At 34.1% G+C, this 19,081-nt stretch overlaps 1 protein-coding gene across 2 annotated transcripts in view; it reads left to right on the top strand.

Moving 5' to 3' along the window:
* The first annotated feature begins 1,271 nt into the window (after nt 1-1,271).
* The window catches only part of LOC124356420, a 44,267-nt gene continuing 26,457 nt past the window's right edge, over nt 1,272-19,081 (top strand). Inside the window, exon 1 of one of the 2 annotated variants that reach the window (XM_046807558.1) lies at nt 1,272-1,444. In XM_046807558.1, coding sequence (XP_046663514.1) covers nt 1,366-1,444 — 79 coding nt within the window. In that variant the 5' untranslated portion in view covers nt 1,272-1,365. The remainder of the gene's footprint in view (nt 1,445-19,081) is intronic. The other variant, XM_046807557.1, reaches the window with a different exon arrangement.

The raw sequence follows: 19,081 nt of genomic DNA, 5'->3' as shown, positions 1-19,081 counted from the left end.
TTGAACTTTGGGTCTGTACCAACAGTAACAGGTTGTGACATAAGTGGTACGAAGAACTGTTCATGAATTTTTTAGTTCTGTTTTATTTAGCCTCGTTTATAATTTAGAAAATCACTTGTTATTTTGAAATAAATTATCAATTTTATTTTATTTGAGTTTTATAAGAAAGTTAAATGTTTAGTTAACTGTAATTTAGTTTATTCTATTTGAAAGAAGAAACCCTTTTCTTGAGAAAACTTTTACAACAAAATTGGTTGTGTACGCTTCTTGGAATTAAATTTAAATATCTAACAGTACAAGGATTGTCATTTTAAGCCCAATTTAATGAACTGATAGTTAGTAAACAGATTTTAAAGTGAGTTTAGAAAGTATTCTCCTGTCTATCTACCCTAAAGAATATAATTAATTAATTTTTAACCCTTTGGATGCAAACGTCCGATTTTATAGGACGTTCGGGAACAAAAAGCACTAAAAGTCAAAAACTTTATATTTTTAAAACTAATATCGTATTAAATTGTTCGTGAAGAACTGCTCTTTTCAAAATAAACTGTTATGGTACACTTCCGATGAAGTGACTTTAACGAAAATCAATTTAGAACTCATATATAAACATTTTTGGTAGACATGGCTACCGGAAACAATGAGACATTAGTTTCTTAAAAGTTGTATAACTCACTCATTTCTGAAGATAATGATTTACATTTCTCAAGATTTATAGACAATTGAATACCCTTTCCAATGATATGACAAAGAAAACGATATGAATTTTTTGTAATGATAATTAGGTTGAAAATGAAATTTAAATAAATTCTGGAATTTTTTACCTAAGTCCATTGTATTTTATGTCAATTAGGCAGAGTTTTCAGAGAAAATTAAAAATAAATTATTTTGATATTAAATAATCAAACTGTGAATTTTATACTGAAACCTTGCAAAATGCCTTCAAAAGGGCTAGGACTTTTAGGTGCACCCACTAGAAAAATACCTGGCACTTTTCAGTACACCCACCCAATAAATACTTGACACTCAAAGGTTTTTAAACTAGTTAAGTGCAGTTAAACTAATCAAAAAATTATAGCAAAAGTCATTTTCTGGAACTTGCAGATCTCTCTCTACAGAGATATTGAACAATAACTTGAACATTGTGTAAACAAGTAAACAATTTGTAAGAAGATGTTTCATTCAATCTTCCTTCCTCTCTCGGACGCGTGGTACTGAATGAAGTCACGTGACTCCCCTCACCTGTTGACAGATGGGCCGCGGGCCGTGACGCTGGGCCGTCAGTCAGTCAGTCAGTCAGTGTCGGTGTGTCTGCACGGCCGCGGCCCAACACCAGTGTGCAGTGTAGTGTAGTGTACAGCGGCTATGGACGGGGTGGTCTGGGCCGTCTTGGTACTATTGTGTGCGGCCCTCGCTACCGCCCAAGAACCATCAGAGAACACAGGTAAGTCGTGCCCATTAGGGAAATTGTTCAATTTTGACAAAAATTATAAAGTCTAAGAAACATCTGAAACAAACGATAATTTTCGCACAAACTGATTTTATATTTTAAAATTAAACCCAACTATCAGAGCGTTGCATTTATTGAATTTTTCCAAAATCATATTTTTCTTGCTACAATAAGTGTTTATTTGAAAAGTATTTGACTGTTTACAGAATGTAAATTTCAAAATGGTAATAATATGAAGTTATTTATTTACACATATGTACCTACCTACTACTCACTTACAAATTAATTAATCGATCGGTCAGATTCCGTTATATGCCCCCAACGCTTAAACTTTTTTCAATTAACTTAGAACGTTATAAAACAATGTAGATGAGTAACAGAACTAACATTATGCTCTCAACGCTAATTTTTCATTTACGGATGATTAAAGTGAATTACAATTGGTTACTAGCTAAGAAAAAGGTATTATATCGACCACACCCCTACATTTCTCCAAACACAAAAATTCTACAAAAACAAACATTACCAAACAAAAACTAAACTCTTTATTGAAAAAAACTCACAAAAATTGATTTTATTCTTGATCACACTTTGCCACCCAAAATGCGAGTGCCTCCGGCCATCAGCGCGGGATGCCGAAGCCCGCGCTGATGTCAACGAAAGAAAAACATCCCTCGAGATAGTACCTATGAGTAAAATATCAAATTCTAGAGGGGCTGATCAGAAATATAAATTGAATTGTAATGGAAAGGCAATTATGTACCGTGCAAAAAACTTAAATATTCGTGTGATGCCGCGCGGCCTTTATCGGGATTCTCGAGAAAGATAAGATAACAACGACAACAATACCGATCGCAATACCTGGAAATGCTTGTTGATTGATGGAATGTTACTTCTGTTACTCAACAACATCGTTTTATAACGTTCTAAGTTCATTGAAAAAAGATTAAGCGTTGGGTGCATATAACGGAATCTGGCCAATTGATCATTAACGAACGATTTTCATGAACTTTTCCCTCTGTCTTGGCTCATTATTTTCTATCTAAATAAGTACGCTGTTTTTTTTATAAATAAAATATTAAAAATTAAATTTAATGGGGAATCCGTATTTAATTCATTACAGTATCAAAAATACTAAGCTAGAGGTCTATACAGATGTTTCATTTCAAGTGTGTCAAATCGATTGTGGTAAAAACGGATTGCCTTAGAATAGAGAATTACAGTAAACTGTTCACCACAATCCCACCCTTGAATTTTTAAAGGTATTCATAATTTTTAAGTACAGTATGGGCCAAAATTCATAATTCCGGAGACCGATTCCCGAGTTTTCGACAGAATCATATGTAACGCTTTGCACTATGTAAGTCAAATACTCAAGTGGAAAGATCAATAATTTTTCATTTCTAAACAGTGCTCGAAAATCATATCACTCAATAATGAATGGCGTTGAAAAGATAAAGAATTTCATTTCATATTTACTTTTACAATAAACTCACGGTTGTTTTAGCAACGTGATAGTTTTATCAAAAAAGGCCTCCTTTAGGTCAAAGTTTTTTAATTTTGGAATTTTCGTATACAGTATTACAAAAATTAAATGCTAACATATTGCATATTACATATACACATATATGTATATGTATATTACATATACATATATCTGGTAACTTCTATTTGAAAATTTAAAAAAATTGTTTCTCATCACTTTATCGTGTTTTTAATATTATAGTGAAATCTTAAGGCAATTAAATTTAAGTACAGTAATACAAAATTCAAAATCAACATAAAGATAATTTAAAATAAATATTGCATTTTTATACGTATAACTGAATTAGTTCAATACAAAATTGGTTGTATGGTTTCACCACTATGATGAACACATAATTATCCAAATACTGGTATATAAATCTTTGTATGAATAGTAATCACCTGTTTCATTAAAGTCAGTTCGCATAACTTTAAAAATAAAAATGTGACTTTTAATTACTTGAATAACATTATCTAACAATAACCCAGAATACAAATTGGGTATTAAACGTTTCGTATTTTTATGAGCTACTTTTCATCTGATGAGGAGGTTTATTCTGATATAGAGTTTTTTTTTTTAATTTGACAGACACAGCTGCCATTTCGTAAATAATAATTTTAATTGATAAAACTTGTCCAGTCATTTAGACTATAAAAATAAATAATCTCCCTAAATTTGAATTTTCTAGCTTAGTTAGCTCCTTGAATATATTAAATAAACAATATGGACAGAGAGAATACTGAACACTTAGGAGATACATATAATAATTTACCAAAACAGTTAAAAAATACCTCTACGTATTTTTAAATAAATAAAGTCAAATTTAATTCATGAGGATAGAAATAGATTATCCAGTTCATGGAAGCCAAACAGATTGAGCTAAAACTCAGTCCGCTTGGATGCTCCGTAGTTCACTGGTTCACTGCGCTCTTTTTTACCGCCAGTGACTTTCCAGACTTAGTCTTAATTACTTTTTGGATGGTAAAATTGTTTATTTCAGAGCGTTTAAGGCATTTTGGAGAGAAAATGAAATTTTAACAAGAAATTACATTTATTTATTTTATTCCCTCACTTGCGAGCAGACACAAATATCTGAAGCTGCATGTTTAACTCTTGTTTAACACTTGTTTACTTATCCTTCACGAATTATAGAAATGAGGACTTAAAGATCAAGAATTTTGTAAAAAGCTTAAAATTTTAAAGAAAGGAATAGTATGTCACATTTATGAACGCATGAACTCACGCATTATTTTGCAGAGATATTGATTTAATTTTGGTAGCAGGATTTGTTTTGAATATGCACTAATAAATTAACAAAATTGCGATAGTTGTGTGAACAGCGAGCTACAACAATCACTGGTGGAAATTTGGAAATTGCTAGCTTTTAAATTGTACTTTTACAATAAGTATTACCATCTAATCCTTTTTAAATTGGGGATTTCGGATATTAGGATTTGAATTAAGGGGTTAACTGTACTTTTCTCGAAGGGTGTTAGGGTAAAATGCAAGTCATGTTTTATAATTTATAAATTTTTATTATTTCGATTAAAATAACTGATAGTTAAAAAAATTATCATTAATATTGGTTATCTAAATTAAAAACATGTTTACTATCGTATATACATAATCATATACATATACATAATCAGATTCTTTAGCAAATTATTTTTATACTCAAAGTAGGTTCTTCGCGATTTTCGATATCATACCTATTATAAAATAGAATGTATGTAGAATATTTTGTGATTTTGAAGAGGAATTGTGATTAAAATACAGTATAATTAGACACTTTAGGCAAATTTTTGAATACGTTACGCCGTTTATTAATGATTATTTGCAAATCGATCTATTTTTGTATTATAATTAAACACTTTAAACTGTTTTACATATTTTAAAAGTAAAATAAAAATTAATGGTTTTTATATCGATGGATTGTGTGGGTACTATAAGAAAATATTTCCAGACAAATGTTTAATATATTTATATTTCTCAATATCGGTGTAGTACATAATGCCTATCTTTACCTCACTGTGGAGGTTTACAGTGTATTAAAAATTTATTTCGTTTATAATGAAAAAAATGTATCTAGTGTGCCTTTATAATAAACCTATTGTCTTTACTGGCGACAGTAAAATATAAATTGAAAAACGCGGTTGTTATGTAACAAATCGAACCCCCCTTTTGTCGTTGAGTATTTTAATGTTTCCTCAATATGCAGTCTATCGATTTATTTTGCATGATGTATCGGAAATAAACAGAATTGTATGATATGCAGTACACGTGAACTAGAAATAACTGGGAGAAATACAAACCAATTGTAATTACCATATCTTTGCATTTTGACAACCTCTGTTCCACGAACAAAGCGTTGCATGAATAGTTTTAGAATTGATGAGAAATGCATGCAAATTACTAGAAAACAGTCGAACAAAGATCATGTTAAACGTTTTCAATAATGTTCTTTTTACTCGAAATTGTACGTGTGTGATTTTTTAATGTGCTGTTACAAGGGTTAAATAATATCAGTAACACCATTTGACGCAAACTTACCATTGAAGTAAGAATAACAGGATTTCGAACATTTATCTTCGTTGTAGGTTATAAAAGGTATAACAAAACGTTTCGAGGATTGAAATCTATCCTCTTCGTCAGGTGAGGGAGGTATTAATACATACAAAAATAAAGAACAGAAAGAAAAAAGCAGGAAAAGAAAATTGTTCAAATATGCCCAAAAGACGCTTGGAGTCTAGTCCAGGCGTTGTCACTGCAGAGAATGCAAGACTGTATCCCACTTTCATCCGTGCCGGTGTGATGTGTGATTGTCTTTCTCGTACTCGTGACTTGTGCTCGGGACTTGCATTCTCTGCGGTGACAACGTCTGGCCTTGACTCCCAGCTCCTTTCTTTCTTTCCCCTCTCTTCTTCTTTCTGTTCTTTATTTTTGTATATTCGAATACCTCCCCCACCTGACGAAGAGGATAGATTCCAATCCTCGAAACGTTGTGTTGAACCTTTCAGAACCTATGACGATGACAAATGTCCGGAATCCTGTTTTCCTCTCAACCCTTTCATTGTGAATAAAAAACTTTGAACTAAGGACTATGTGGGAGTATTGTAAATTTATTTCCACGAACATGATATCTAGCGTGGCCTATTGTTCGTAATTGTTGGAATTAGTGCACCGTAATTGGTTGACCGGTGTTCATAGGTTACTCAACTCCACACATGAACTTTTCGATCTCACACTGTTGACATTCTAGTGATTGTCAACTCGGTTTAAGGATACTTCTACACAGATACGGTAATCGCCATTTTCATTACGTAAATCTTCTGCTATATGTTATACGTATATTTGTATCACAAAAAGCACAGTCATATATAATTTTATAATCTGATTTTAAAATACCATGTCTAAAAAAAAAGATGCTTCACCCGAGCATTAAAACTTGGTATTGCTTGGGATTTACTCTACAATTAAAATATTTCCATTCAAGCTAAGATCATTATTTTGGAACTGTCCTCAATGTTTTAAAGGACTTAAGATTTTCATGGTACGTTGTAATAAGCTACAGACAATGTTTGACCTCTTCTAATATCAAAACCTCGCGTCGCGTAGTTTGCGCCTTGTACGACTCCAACTACGAAAGATGGTTCTGAAAGTTGTTTCTTGTAATTCTAAAGTGTTCTTGTTCGTTCCATATTGTTGTAGAAAAAAAGAAAAATAGTGTTGTTCTTTGGTTAGATATTATTCCTTCTCGGTTTTAATTATGCACAACTGAGTTAAACCTCGTGAATACCAAAACTGGTGTCGACTATCATTAACTCAGCGTGACAAAATATTTCGTGAAATTTCATCGCTCTCATCGGTCAAAAATCTCTATCAGACTGTCCGTTTTCGGGAAGCACCTCGAGATATCGATGCTGTACTACTTACAGAGAGGTTACGTCAAGCATTTCAATAGTTAGCGAAATACATGGGACGAAATCTCAACATGAGTTGAGTTTCCTGAAATCCGTACCAAAATTACGTATTAGGGGACTCTTTCCCTCCACTAAGGCTAAAGTTAGTGTCAATGATTTAATAAGTGCCTTTTTCTAACATTTTCATTCGTAAGCTACCTACATCACCATTATTACAATTCTGATCTCTAAAAAACTTATGTTCTACTAAATCAAGATCGATAGCGTCTGATCAACAAGGGTGCATATATATGTAAGGTAAACGGACTGTAGGTCCACGTCGTAAAACTGCCGGAAGCATTTCCTACCTGCTTCTTAAGGGGTGGACAGTGGGTCCCAGGCTGGGATCGTGGACCCACTGTCCGACTCACGGGTTTCTTTTGACGAGGGGTTGACAGGGGATCGTCGTACTCACTCTGCAGCACTTGAACGATTTAAAGTAATAAAATATTTTGTTTTCGTATCGTTACCTATTTAAAGTAATTTTAAAGGACTATAAATGTGATATATTAGATATAACCTATTGGTTGTTTTAATTATCAAGTGTTAATAAAACAATAAATAAACTTTCCATTTCTATTAACTTGTACTACGTGAAGTGTCTACTCGTAGATACGAGATTAGGGCCTATACTAACTATGGACCAAGAGAAGGAATAATTAATACTTAATTACTTTAGATGTTTACGATTCATTAGGATAATGCCGAATTACTCAGATAGTAATATAGTGATGTGTGGAATTTGTTTAAATATAATTCAAATTAGCAATCTACTTCATATGTGATAGCTTGAGTTTTGGTTTGAGTAAACTGTTGTTAATATGTACTGCCTTAGAAGTCTACGCTGTGCGAGTGTAGTGGAATCATCACTTATCACAATGAAGAATGAGCGCAGGTATAAAAACTAAAGCACGGCCAGGTCAGTTTTGAAAAGTAGGACAGTTAGTCCACGGGTGTCGGCGTGGACTAACTGTCCTACCCTGAAGAAAAGTGACGTCAGCCACCCTCGTCAAAACTAGGCGTGGACCTACAGTCCTACAATCATATATGTAATACTCGGATATCCAGAACAGTAATATGTCCTCAATCGAAACTTGAATAAAATTAAGATATCCATATTGAAAGTTGTAATAGCGAATTTTACACGGAGTCAAAAAAATGATACTACTGATAGTTCAATTTGAACTTAGGGCCAGAAATTAGTTGTACAAGTGGACTATTTTTAAACTATTACCCTGCATTACAAAATTGTGTTCAGCGTAAAACATCGGTATGAGAATGAATAATTAACCGAACATGATACACATTACAACGATGATCAGCTGGGTATAGAAGCCTGACAGCGAGTGAGCAGCATCATGTCAACTATTGGCGACCGTTACTGATCCACTGCCGCCAATATTTGTTCTCTTGTTGTGTGAATGTGCGGCTAGCCACATCAATGTTCCAGTATTGATCTTGTACTCTACAGTATCGTGTGGGTACATAAGCCTGACAGCTAGTGAGCAGCATCATGTCAACTATTGGCGACCGTTACTGATCCATTGCCGCCAATATTTGTTCTCTTGTTGTGTGAATGTGCGGCTAGCCACAGCAATGTTCCAGTATTGATCTTGTACTCTACAGTATCGTGTGGGTACATAAGCCTGACAGCGAGTGAGCAGCATCATGTCAACTATTGGCGACCGTTACTGATCCATTGCCGCCAATATTTGTTCTCTTGTTGTGTGAATGTGCGGCTAGCCACAGCAATGTTCCAGTATTGTTCGTGTACTCTACAGTATCGTGTGGGTACAGAAGCCTGACAGTGAGTGAGCAGCATCATGTCAACTATTGGCGACCGTTACTGATCCATTGCCGCCAATATTTGCTCTGTTGTTGCCATGAACGTGCACCAAGCCACATGAATGTTCTAGTATTGTTCTTGGACTTTACAGTGTTGTCCTTTGTCTATTGTTCTCTGTTTATACTGTAATAACTCTGGTTCTACAGCAAAATAGGTTAACTTGTACAAGCCTATAAATAATCTTACCTCTTTTGTACTGTTTTGCTATTTTTTAAAGCGTATTTTATTTTTGATACAGTATTTTTAAGTCTCAAATACAAATATGTCATAAATAATCAAATATCTCTTGATTTAATTATCTAGTTTTTCGCTTTACATCCTTAGGCATTTGTTTGATATTTTGGATATTTTGGGGGTTATTTATGTTTGATTTGAAAAGTCAGATTTGTAGTGAACAAATATATGTTTCGGTCTTACAATGAATAGTTTTATGTCCCCTAATTATGACGTACGTAGAATTTTTAACAAGCATTATTTAAAAACACAGTTATGCTTAACCACGTGAAAATAAAGTTTGTGGGGATTAATATCACATAACTTTCTTAATCTACCTTTACGTTGTCCACAGTTCCAAATTTTCTTTTTTGTCTGTAGGTGTTTTGTTTGTAGAATACTTCATTATATCGATAAGTAACTGAAATGCTATTGAATGCATCATAATGCTATTGGATCTTACTGGACATATTGTGTCACGCGATAACATGTATTATTTAATTTGGCGCTCATCGTCGCAAAACACAGTTTCATTAAATTAGCTAAAACATTTTTCTCGTATAATTACGAACAAATATAAACTTAACCGTTATATTGTGGTTACAATCTTGATATAACATTCTTGGCCACCTGTAATATCATAGCATGTCTCGAATTTAAAGTTTTAATAGCGTCAAATATGTTAAACATTTAGAAATAGCAATTATGTATTATTTTAAGGAATGAATAAAATCAGACAATTAAGCACTTCCAACAATAAAAACGCAGGAATTACTTTCTAGGGATTATCTGTTTCTTTTAAAGCAATTTACACCCTTTCTTCAATTAGTTGAAGTGGCTATTTCCTCCCTTTAAACAGGGAGACAATTGTTAATTTATCTCACCTGAGGGAGAAATATATTTTATATACAGAGAAGGTAAAACAGAAAAGGTATTTTTAGTCCCTTTCAAAGTAATTGTTCACTTATTCTGAGAAACCATGTTATGAACGTTGTTGATGGGTAAATCAACCATTAGGTATAGTTAAACAGTTTAACTTATTGTTGAATAAGACTTGTTTTATAAATTGAGTGTGTTTTATGGTTGGAAAAAGCATTGTTATTTATCTAAATATTTTTTCGTACAAAAACAGCCTCCTCACTCGGTTTTATTTTGGCAACCCAACTTCTCTTACAGAGCGACAAACTTGTTATCTTCAACATACTATTACTATAACTCTTTCATTTTCACGAAAATGAATATTTTGAACTATCTGGAAGTACTATTTCAATATTCTGGTTATCGGTTACTTCAAAACAATTTTGCAAGTAATATCACTCTTAAAACTTACAATAGTTTTTTTATTCACTTATTAATTACAGTAAACATAAATATTTAGACTCAATAAATATAAACAATGCAGTTTGGACTCGCTTTCGGAAATACCGACATTCCTCATTGTCCTGGAATGTGCAGCCAATATTGGAGGAAAACTCTAACACAGTGCGTTTAACCGACAATATTTATATTCAAATAAACAAAACTATGTTTGGTTTACCACTTTAATTAGTTTGCGTGTTCTATTTAACATCAACCGCATGATAGATGTTACATTAATAATTACGATTTACTTTCCTGTTATGTGATATAATATTAGTGGACACACATTTATCTCCTGAATAAGTACTTATTTGATCATAGTTTCATGTAAAATAAACAAAATATAAGTTATGATATTTAGACCATAGTCTTTAATTTAACATAGCCTTTCCAGCTCTGTACGTAAATTTTGTGACAACTGTATTACTGTATTATTAATTTATTCTCATAGGATTTACGTGAATCTATATCTCAAAAAGCAATCGAGAGAAAATTGGTAAATTACAAAATGTTTTGGAAGTTGTATAAGTATTCCAGAACTCGTTTAATTTTTTGTCTCTCTTTATACAAAACGGTGTTGTGATTTTTTAGTTTGGACGGCCGCCATATTGAAACGAAATGGTGTACCAAGTTGGCCAACTAAATAAGCCGATATATTTATAAAATCAATTTTTGCAACAAGTTTCAGTGTGTTTAGGCCTGTTATCGTTTCTACATGCCGCGTTGTATAGCACATCGCACAGCATAACGTCTGAAGGGGTAGTTCGGCCTTTGAAGGTCATATACGGTGAAGTGATGCAGATATGTTTGGTAAGTTCTACTTTGAGGACAATTGCAATAGCCTGATTTTAGTACTATGAAAGAGTGAGTATTACTCTAGTCAAGTTAAAAGTCTTATTTTCTTTTTTATCTTAGGAAAAGAAACTGAGAAGTAGCACTTAGTCCTAGAAGAACCTTTTCACTGCTTTCGGAACAACAGAATATTCTGGATGGGTAAGGTTGTGAGTAGAGGCGGCTTCTTGTCGATCCATGAGGAAGGATTTTGGTTTGGAATTAATCTCAGACTTCCTCTTGGAAGAGAGGAGGTAGCTAGTTCTGTAATAGTCTCTCCTGGCAGGGAAGGCACGCCCTTATGTCTATACTAGTAACTGCCTTTATTACTTAGGTAGCCACACCAACTAGACCTACCCATGTGCCCTTGCAGTCACACATCTCGACATTTGCGGTTAGTGATGTGCCGCTCCTGGACATCTATAGGGTTGCCCAGATATAAGTATCACATCGGTTTTTGCTGTACTCAGTGTACTTTTAACTGGAACATATAAACCAGGCAGAAGCGAACTCCTGGATTTTAGCGAAGCCTATCACTTTTGAAAATTTTCTCTTTCTGTATGTCTGCCTGTCTGTGTTTCTGTCTATCCGCATTATATGTCGAAAACGAACTGATCGACAGACTTTAAAATTTTCCCATGAAGCTCGATCTATGCGTTAAAGTTCGATGATGGTGCATGTCATTCCATGGGATTTGGTGAAACGGCAGTGAATATTTTTATTGGTCTTATGGGTTACAATTATGGATTAACGAGAAAATAACAGAATAAATAAATTTTTTAAACAAACCGATTCCAATCATTAGAGATTTTAAAATGTTATTTTTATTCATACAGAATAAAGAAAAAGAATAAATGTTAAAACCTTGGTAACAACATTTATTTTAGCCCGCTCAGTTTTTATTTGTAAACTGCTGTGTAACCTAATTTAATGGACAAAAATGGGAATACATCATGCAGCAACATATATCGAGAGTGAAACGTGGACAAGAATGGGAATACACCATGCAGCAACATATATCGAGAAAGATGATTTAAGTTTTACGTGAAACGTGGACAAGAATGGGAATACATCATGCAGCAACATATATCGAGAAAGATGATTTAAGTTTTACGTGAAACGTGGACAAGAATGGGAATACATCATGCAGCAACATATATCGAGAAAGATGATTTAAGTTTTACGTGAAACGTGGACAAGAATGGGAATACATCATGCAGCAACATATATCGAGAAAGATGATTTAAGTTTTACGTGAAACGTGGACAAGAATGGGAATACATCATGCAGCAACATATATCGAGAAAGATGATTTAAGTTTTACGTGAAACGTGGACAAGAATGGGAATACATCATGCAGCAACATATATCGAGAAAGATGATTTAAGTTTTACGTGAAACGTGGACAAGAATGGGAATACATCATGCAGCAACATATATCGAGAAAGATGATTTAAGTTTTACGTGAAACGTGGACAAGAATGACTTCTATAAGAATGCGTTTTCAACTATGGAATTTGGCTGAGCGTTATTACAAGCCAGAATTCAGTAGACTGACACAGTCCTCTTTTGCCTGATGAAGGAAATGTAAAAATGTATTAATGATTTTTCTCCATTCAGTCTTCCGTAGGACATCTCGAGAATGAAACGGACTATAAATTTGTGAGTTTGCACCCACAGTGAAGTCTGCTACGCGACTTATGTTTTGGCGTACTCATACCTTGTACTAAGTTTGCCTACAGTTTTTTTGTTTTTTTATTATTAATATTATTATTAGTGTAACTGTTTTAAGAATGTATCTTCTGTGTAACTTTATTACTATCATACATCTAACCTGACCCTTCGAGTGCCATAATGAATTTTCCTATAACCAGGAGAATTCACGGACTGACGAACAGTTCAATTTGATGTGGTTTCTAGTCATTGAGCTACAGGCTTGACTCTAGTACACATTGACTCAGATACTTATATATTATCTACATATAACATCAATCAAACATTCTATCCACCCGTAATGGATTTTTCCTTTTTTTCTGTTAGGACAATAAGCTTATAAATTGCACTTATAAGATTATAAGGTCTTATAAGAACCTTAGCACTGCTTCCGGAGTGACAGGATATTCAGGATGGGAAGGTATAAACCAGCCAGAAGTGATCCCTGCTGGGTTCCCGTATTGGCTCAGTACCTGAAGATCGATGACGCGATAGCGAGCGACCTACAGGTCCAAATGCCAAACCAAATTTCACCTGTGGGTAATTATCAACTTCAGTTGGGTTGCAATTACTGTAACCACACCAGTCAACAACGCTGTGTCTCAATCACCGCATCCTTGATGAAATCCTTACATTAAAATACATCAACTTGTATTTACTAATAAAAACTTCAATAACTTAAGTCAAGACTGCTGTAGCTATAGTGGAAAACACCTGTTAACAATATATTGAACTTTGCTAAATTACTTTTGGTGCTTTTGGTCCCTGTTGATAGTGGACTGGATAATTCTGGATTTTTTCAGAGCATGACTTCAATTTCGTGATATTCTGTCAGAAAAGGATTTTGGACAACGTATATTGCATGTATTGACTCCTGGAATCTGGAATCGACATTCATCAGAAGAGATCCAAAATATTCGGCGACGAAGAAGCTCAAAACTCTCTACATCGTTTCGACATCAGAGGCATGTGACATCTGTCACAGCTTTAGACTTCAGATGTTGCACTACATGGAAGGTGAAATAGAGCTAAACTTAACATTCTTATTGAATCAACCCTTCTCACCATTGCTATACGTTATGTGTGGAAAACTCGGTTGTTCCACCGTGATTTGAGATCGTCTCAGAAACATCGTAGTGCACTCAATTGTGTACCTGATGAGACAATGAGACTACCACTTCATCTTGATTACATTTGTTTGTAGTCTAGGTGTCTCTGATGTCGAAACTATGTAGAGAACACTAAGTGGAAGGTGAACTGGAGCTGAACTTAACATTCTTATTGAATCAACCCTTCTCACCATTGCTATACGTTATGAATGGAAAACTCGGTTGCTTCACCGTGATTTGAGATCGTCTCAGAAACATCGTAGTGCACTCAATTGTGTACCTGATGAGACAATGAGACTACCACTTCATCTTGATTACATTTGTTTGTAGTCTAGGTGTCTCTGATGTCGAAACTATGTAGAGAACACTAAGTGGAAGGTGAACTGGAGCTGAACTTAACATTCTTATTGAATCAACCCTTCTCACCATTGCTATACGTTATGAATGGAAAACTCGGTTGCTTCACCGTGATTTGAGATCGTCTCAGAAACATCGTAGTGCACTCAATTGTGTACCTGATGAGACAATGAGACTACCACTTCATCTTGATTACATTTGTTTGTAGTCTAGGTGTCTCTGATGTCGAAACTATGTAGAGAACACTAAGTGGAAGGTGAACTGGAGCTGAACTTAACATTCTTATTGAATCAACCCTTCTCGCCATTGCTATATGTTATGTGTGGACTACATTTACCACTAATGGAATTTATGCAAAACTTTGTATATGGAACTTGAGTGGCTCGTACGACAAAGTCAGTGCTCGGGGTCATTGCTCGTCATTCGTAATTCAGACTAGCACGAGGGCAAAGAAGACCGGTTCTCTGCCCAGTATAAACCGTAAAAGTGCAGGAAACCTACGGTGAATTCACCTGAAGTGAATTCAAATGGTCATTGAAGAAGTGTTAAGTCACTAAAATGTCTCTTGGTTATTGTTGATAATCCCAGTATAGAAAATCAGGATCCTGGAAAACTCAAGAACGATACTGAGATCGAATTTTTGCACTGAACTCTAACTGCACTGAGATAAAAAAATGTAATTGCAATCCCGGTGATCCACATTAGAATAGAGTAGAATACTTTATTTTTCATAGACATATTACAATTTTTCGATCATAGTAATAATGCATAATAAATACTATTTCTTAAACTACTGTTACAATCTCTTGACGAAATTCAGATAATTTGTAAAATTCACCATTCATAAGAAAGGGTCCCAGCAAGGATTAAACAGTTAGGGCTGTTCTTTATGATGTCAAGCAAGACATCAAATATTTTGGGGCCCAAATATAATAATGATTTTTGGAAGAGTATAAATTTATGTTTAGGAATTATGCAACTGTTTTTGTTTCTTGTATTATACTGATGGGAATACTTAAGAAATAGGCTTTTATTATTGAAAAAAAACAATAGAAATAGATGTGAAAAAATGGAGGTCAAAGTTAAGAGAAATATTACATTGAAATATATAATAAAAAGCAACGGTCCAAATATCAACCCTTGTGGGACACCTGATCTGACCTCACTCAAGTCTGAAACAGTTTTTCCATATTTGTGGATTGCTCGCACGCACTGCTTCCTGTTATTTAAATAAGAAGCAAACCAACTAAGATGTATGCCTCTGACACCGCAGGCTTCAAGTTTACCGTTAGCAATACCATTATCTTTTACCTACTAAATCATTAACAATAACACAGTAACCGCCTAAAGTGGACCCGTATACGTGGAACCTGAAGAGAGCATCCGAGGAAAAGATTCTCTCCTGGAAACCCATGGATGGCTCAAAAATTGCTTATCGGTGACATGGTTCCTAATGTACAACTGGAGAATGGCCCAAAAACAACAATCGTGGAAGTGCCTAAAATACGCCTTGTTCTTCATTTTTATTAAACAAACAATAGACCTTTGTTCAGGTGACGCGTACTCATAGCAGTGACCGCACTGGAGTGTTTCCGTGATTATTTTGTCGGGCCAGTAAATTCCTTTTTATATTTCTAAAATTGTTATTTTTATGAAATTTCTTCACATTTTTGGTTTTTTATGTGGTGTAGACTCTTTTAAACACGACCTGCATATCGGCCAGCCATTATTGTATCATCTAACAATTGAGTTTAACAAATTAAGAGTTTTTTTTTTATTTTAGTGTATGTTTATAAATTTTGAAAACAACGAGAAGCCTAATAAAACTAAAACTTAATATCTATGTTCTGTGGTTTTTTCAAATTTGTGGTTGACGCCTCTGGCCACTAGTAATCTGGGCTGAGGCATGAGGTCAATATGCACCATATGAGAGCCCAGCCTAAGACGTAAGAGGTACAGAATATTTAATCAGTGTATCTAAATCCTTATGGCAAGTGAAGTTGATTGCCGTTGTCAGATCGGTCGTGCGGGTGTGTATCTGTGATACATCTAAGATGGCAGGTCAGCGTAGTGGAAAACACCCAAGGACGACGTCTCAGATTTTTGACGCAAGGGATTTGAAGGCTCCGAACCGTAGTATTAAGTAAAATTCTTTTTATGCAATACAGTAGTAAACTGGACGTGGGCTATTCCTTGTAGGATAGATTACTTTAGTTTAACAAAAATGAATGGAAAATTCGAGTTAATCTGGAGAATTTTACGTATTTTGTTCGTGGCATCCCAGATTCAAGAAGATTTATGAATGATTAATGAATTTTCTTCACTACACACTCGTAATACACTAAACTTGGCAATGTTTACCGTCGTTTTCCTGCACTTTTAGCTAATATCTTGTAGTCAGCTTGATCTATTGGTTGCCTAGGTATCCAAGACCAGCTTTAGTTTTACCAGACACCATCAGTCCAAAAACACAAAGAGGACATTTTTAATAAGTTTTTTTTTTACTTACATACTTAGACTACATTTTTATAATACTGCAAATTCTTCTATCACCCGAACCAAACTGCCCTTCGTCGCGTAGTGTTGAAATGATTTTACGTACTGGAAACGCTTAGTTTTGTTCCCGATATTAAAAAATAAATTTCCATATGAATGTCACTGCCATCAATAAATTCAGTCACCAAATTACATTTTAGAATACAAAATATATTTTATAATACTCTTATTATCGTTAAATATTATCATCTGAAGTTTTAACACTGGCTGAATATTACAAAAACCTATAACGAAAGGGATCACAAAATGTCTTTTCTGTTTGTCTGTACGATACCTTGAACATGAAATTATAAACTAGAAATTTGGCATGATGCATTTTTATTGAAATATTGCTTTGGGGGGTAAATTGGTTACATTTATTAATTCATAAAATATACTACTGTTTACATAGTAATGTTGGTTATTATTTTTTTACCATATAAATATTTGTTATGTTACTTCGAGCCTAGTATAAATTTATAAAAATAATCACATTTTAAACTCTTTGAATTTATCAAAGACAACTTCATTAGACAGCTGTAGTTCACTGGTAAATTATCAATCGACAATATTATAAGCCGATGTAGTCGATTAAATAAGCTAGTACACTGCCAATCCATATATGTTAGCACACTGTCCATGTTAATGCATAGGTTGCCAGTGTAGACATGATACTACCTGTACCTTGTTCGCTTAAATAAGCTGGTCTCGTATCGTAAGTAATATACTATTACTCTTCCAGTTAAAGTATACTCGTACTTGTCATTTTAAATAGCTTTTATTTAAACTGTGTTATTGACGATTGAGAATTTGAATAGTTAAAAGCATTTCGGGATTTGCCCTCGTTATTTGGTATTTTGTAACATATACCGATTACAGATGTCATAAATATATGGTAGCACTTTCACATTTTTAATGATTAAATTAAAATTATAACAATGTTTAGAAGATTTCCTATTGTCATGTGTAACACAGCTATTCGGGAACTGATATTTTTATGTTCTCTGTTTAAAGTACAAAGAAGAACCTAAGACAAAAGTTCGCGTAAAATTGCAAATGAAGCAAAACCGGGCGATGATTCGCTAATATCTTAGAACATATCTGGAACCATGATATCTAGAACATATCTATAATATCTAGAACAATTGTTTTAAAAATTGTTTGTACAATTGCCATGACTACTTTGATTCATTAATTTACTTACTTAACTTATTATATCAGTTTTTATAGCTGAAGAAGAAGACAGATAACAGGTCTCGAAACGTCGCGTTTCAGTGTTTGTTAATACATACTATGGAGTATAAGCTTACACATTTAATTGAACATAACATGTAAGCAAATTTTTATCAGCTATCCTTACGAAAATATTCTATTACACCTTAAAATGATACTGTAGCTATTTGAGTACAAGATATCACTCTATAGAACCATACATTCTTAACCTCAAAGGAATTTCCTTGTTTCAACATAGAAAAGGTTATTCTTCACCCTCATCATCACGATCCGTAATAAAGAGAAACAGAATCCACTACTACTTATCATTAACATTAGGTCAGCTGTTACCAACAAGACAATGAGGTCTACCATAAATCTATTGAAGTATATTATCAGTGTAATTAGCTGCACTGTCATCAGTAGACTGGTAAAGAATGCATTCATTCCGGTAGGCGGATTTAACACACGGGTATCACAGAAATGCTGTTTTGGTTCCCCCGAATCATTAGTGTGTCAGATTGTAAATGCTCGGTAAATGTCTATTGCTCTGGAACACAGCGTGGTTGTTGCTCGCACTGTAGCACTGTTGCACTGTAGCACTGCAGCACTAATGTCTTTGTGTAACAGCCGTGTGAGATGTTTGGTTACGACAGGACACTCGCGATTGCGACTTCATTACTGCTATAATAACGCTGTGAAGACTGGATATAGCTGCTCATATGAAGCATTTCATCTCGGTTTATGTCCGTGTTTATGTCCTCGGTATGTCTTGCTTCACAATGTTCTTTCTATTCCTGCAAAATTTTTGACTTCATCTGAAATAATTGTAGCTCTCAAATTTAAAACTAGAATATAATATTTTTACTGTACATATGAATTTAACTAATTCAATGATGTTCATTATTCATGGGCTTTCACGAGCTTCCAAGCTCCTTGAACGTGAGAAAACTTCATTACAATATACTGTAT

Source organism: Homalodisca vitripennis, chromosome 1 (genome assembly GCF_021130785.1).
Source record: "Homalodisca vitripennis isolate AUS2020 chromosome 1, UT_GWSS_2.1, whole genome shotgun sequence".
In the NCBI taxonomy this organism is placed as follows: domain Eukaryota; kingdom Metazoa; phylum Arthropoda; class Insecta; order Hemiptera; family Cicadellidae; genus Homalodisca; species Homalodisca vitripennis.
This window is presented reverse-complemented; position numbering and strand designations above follow the sequence as displayed.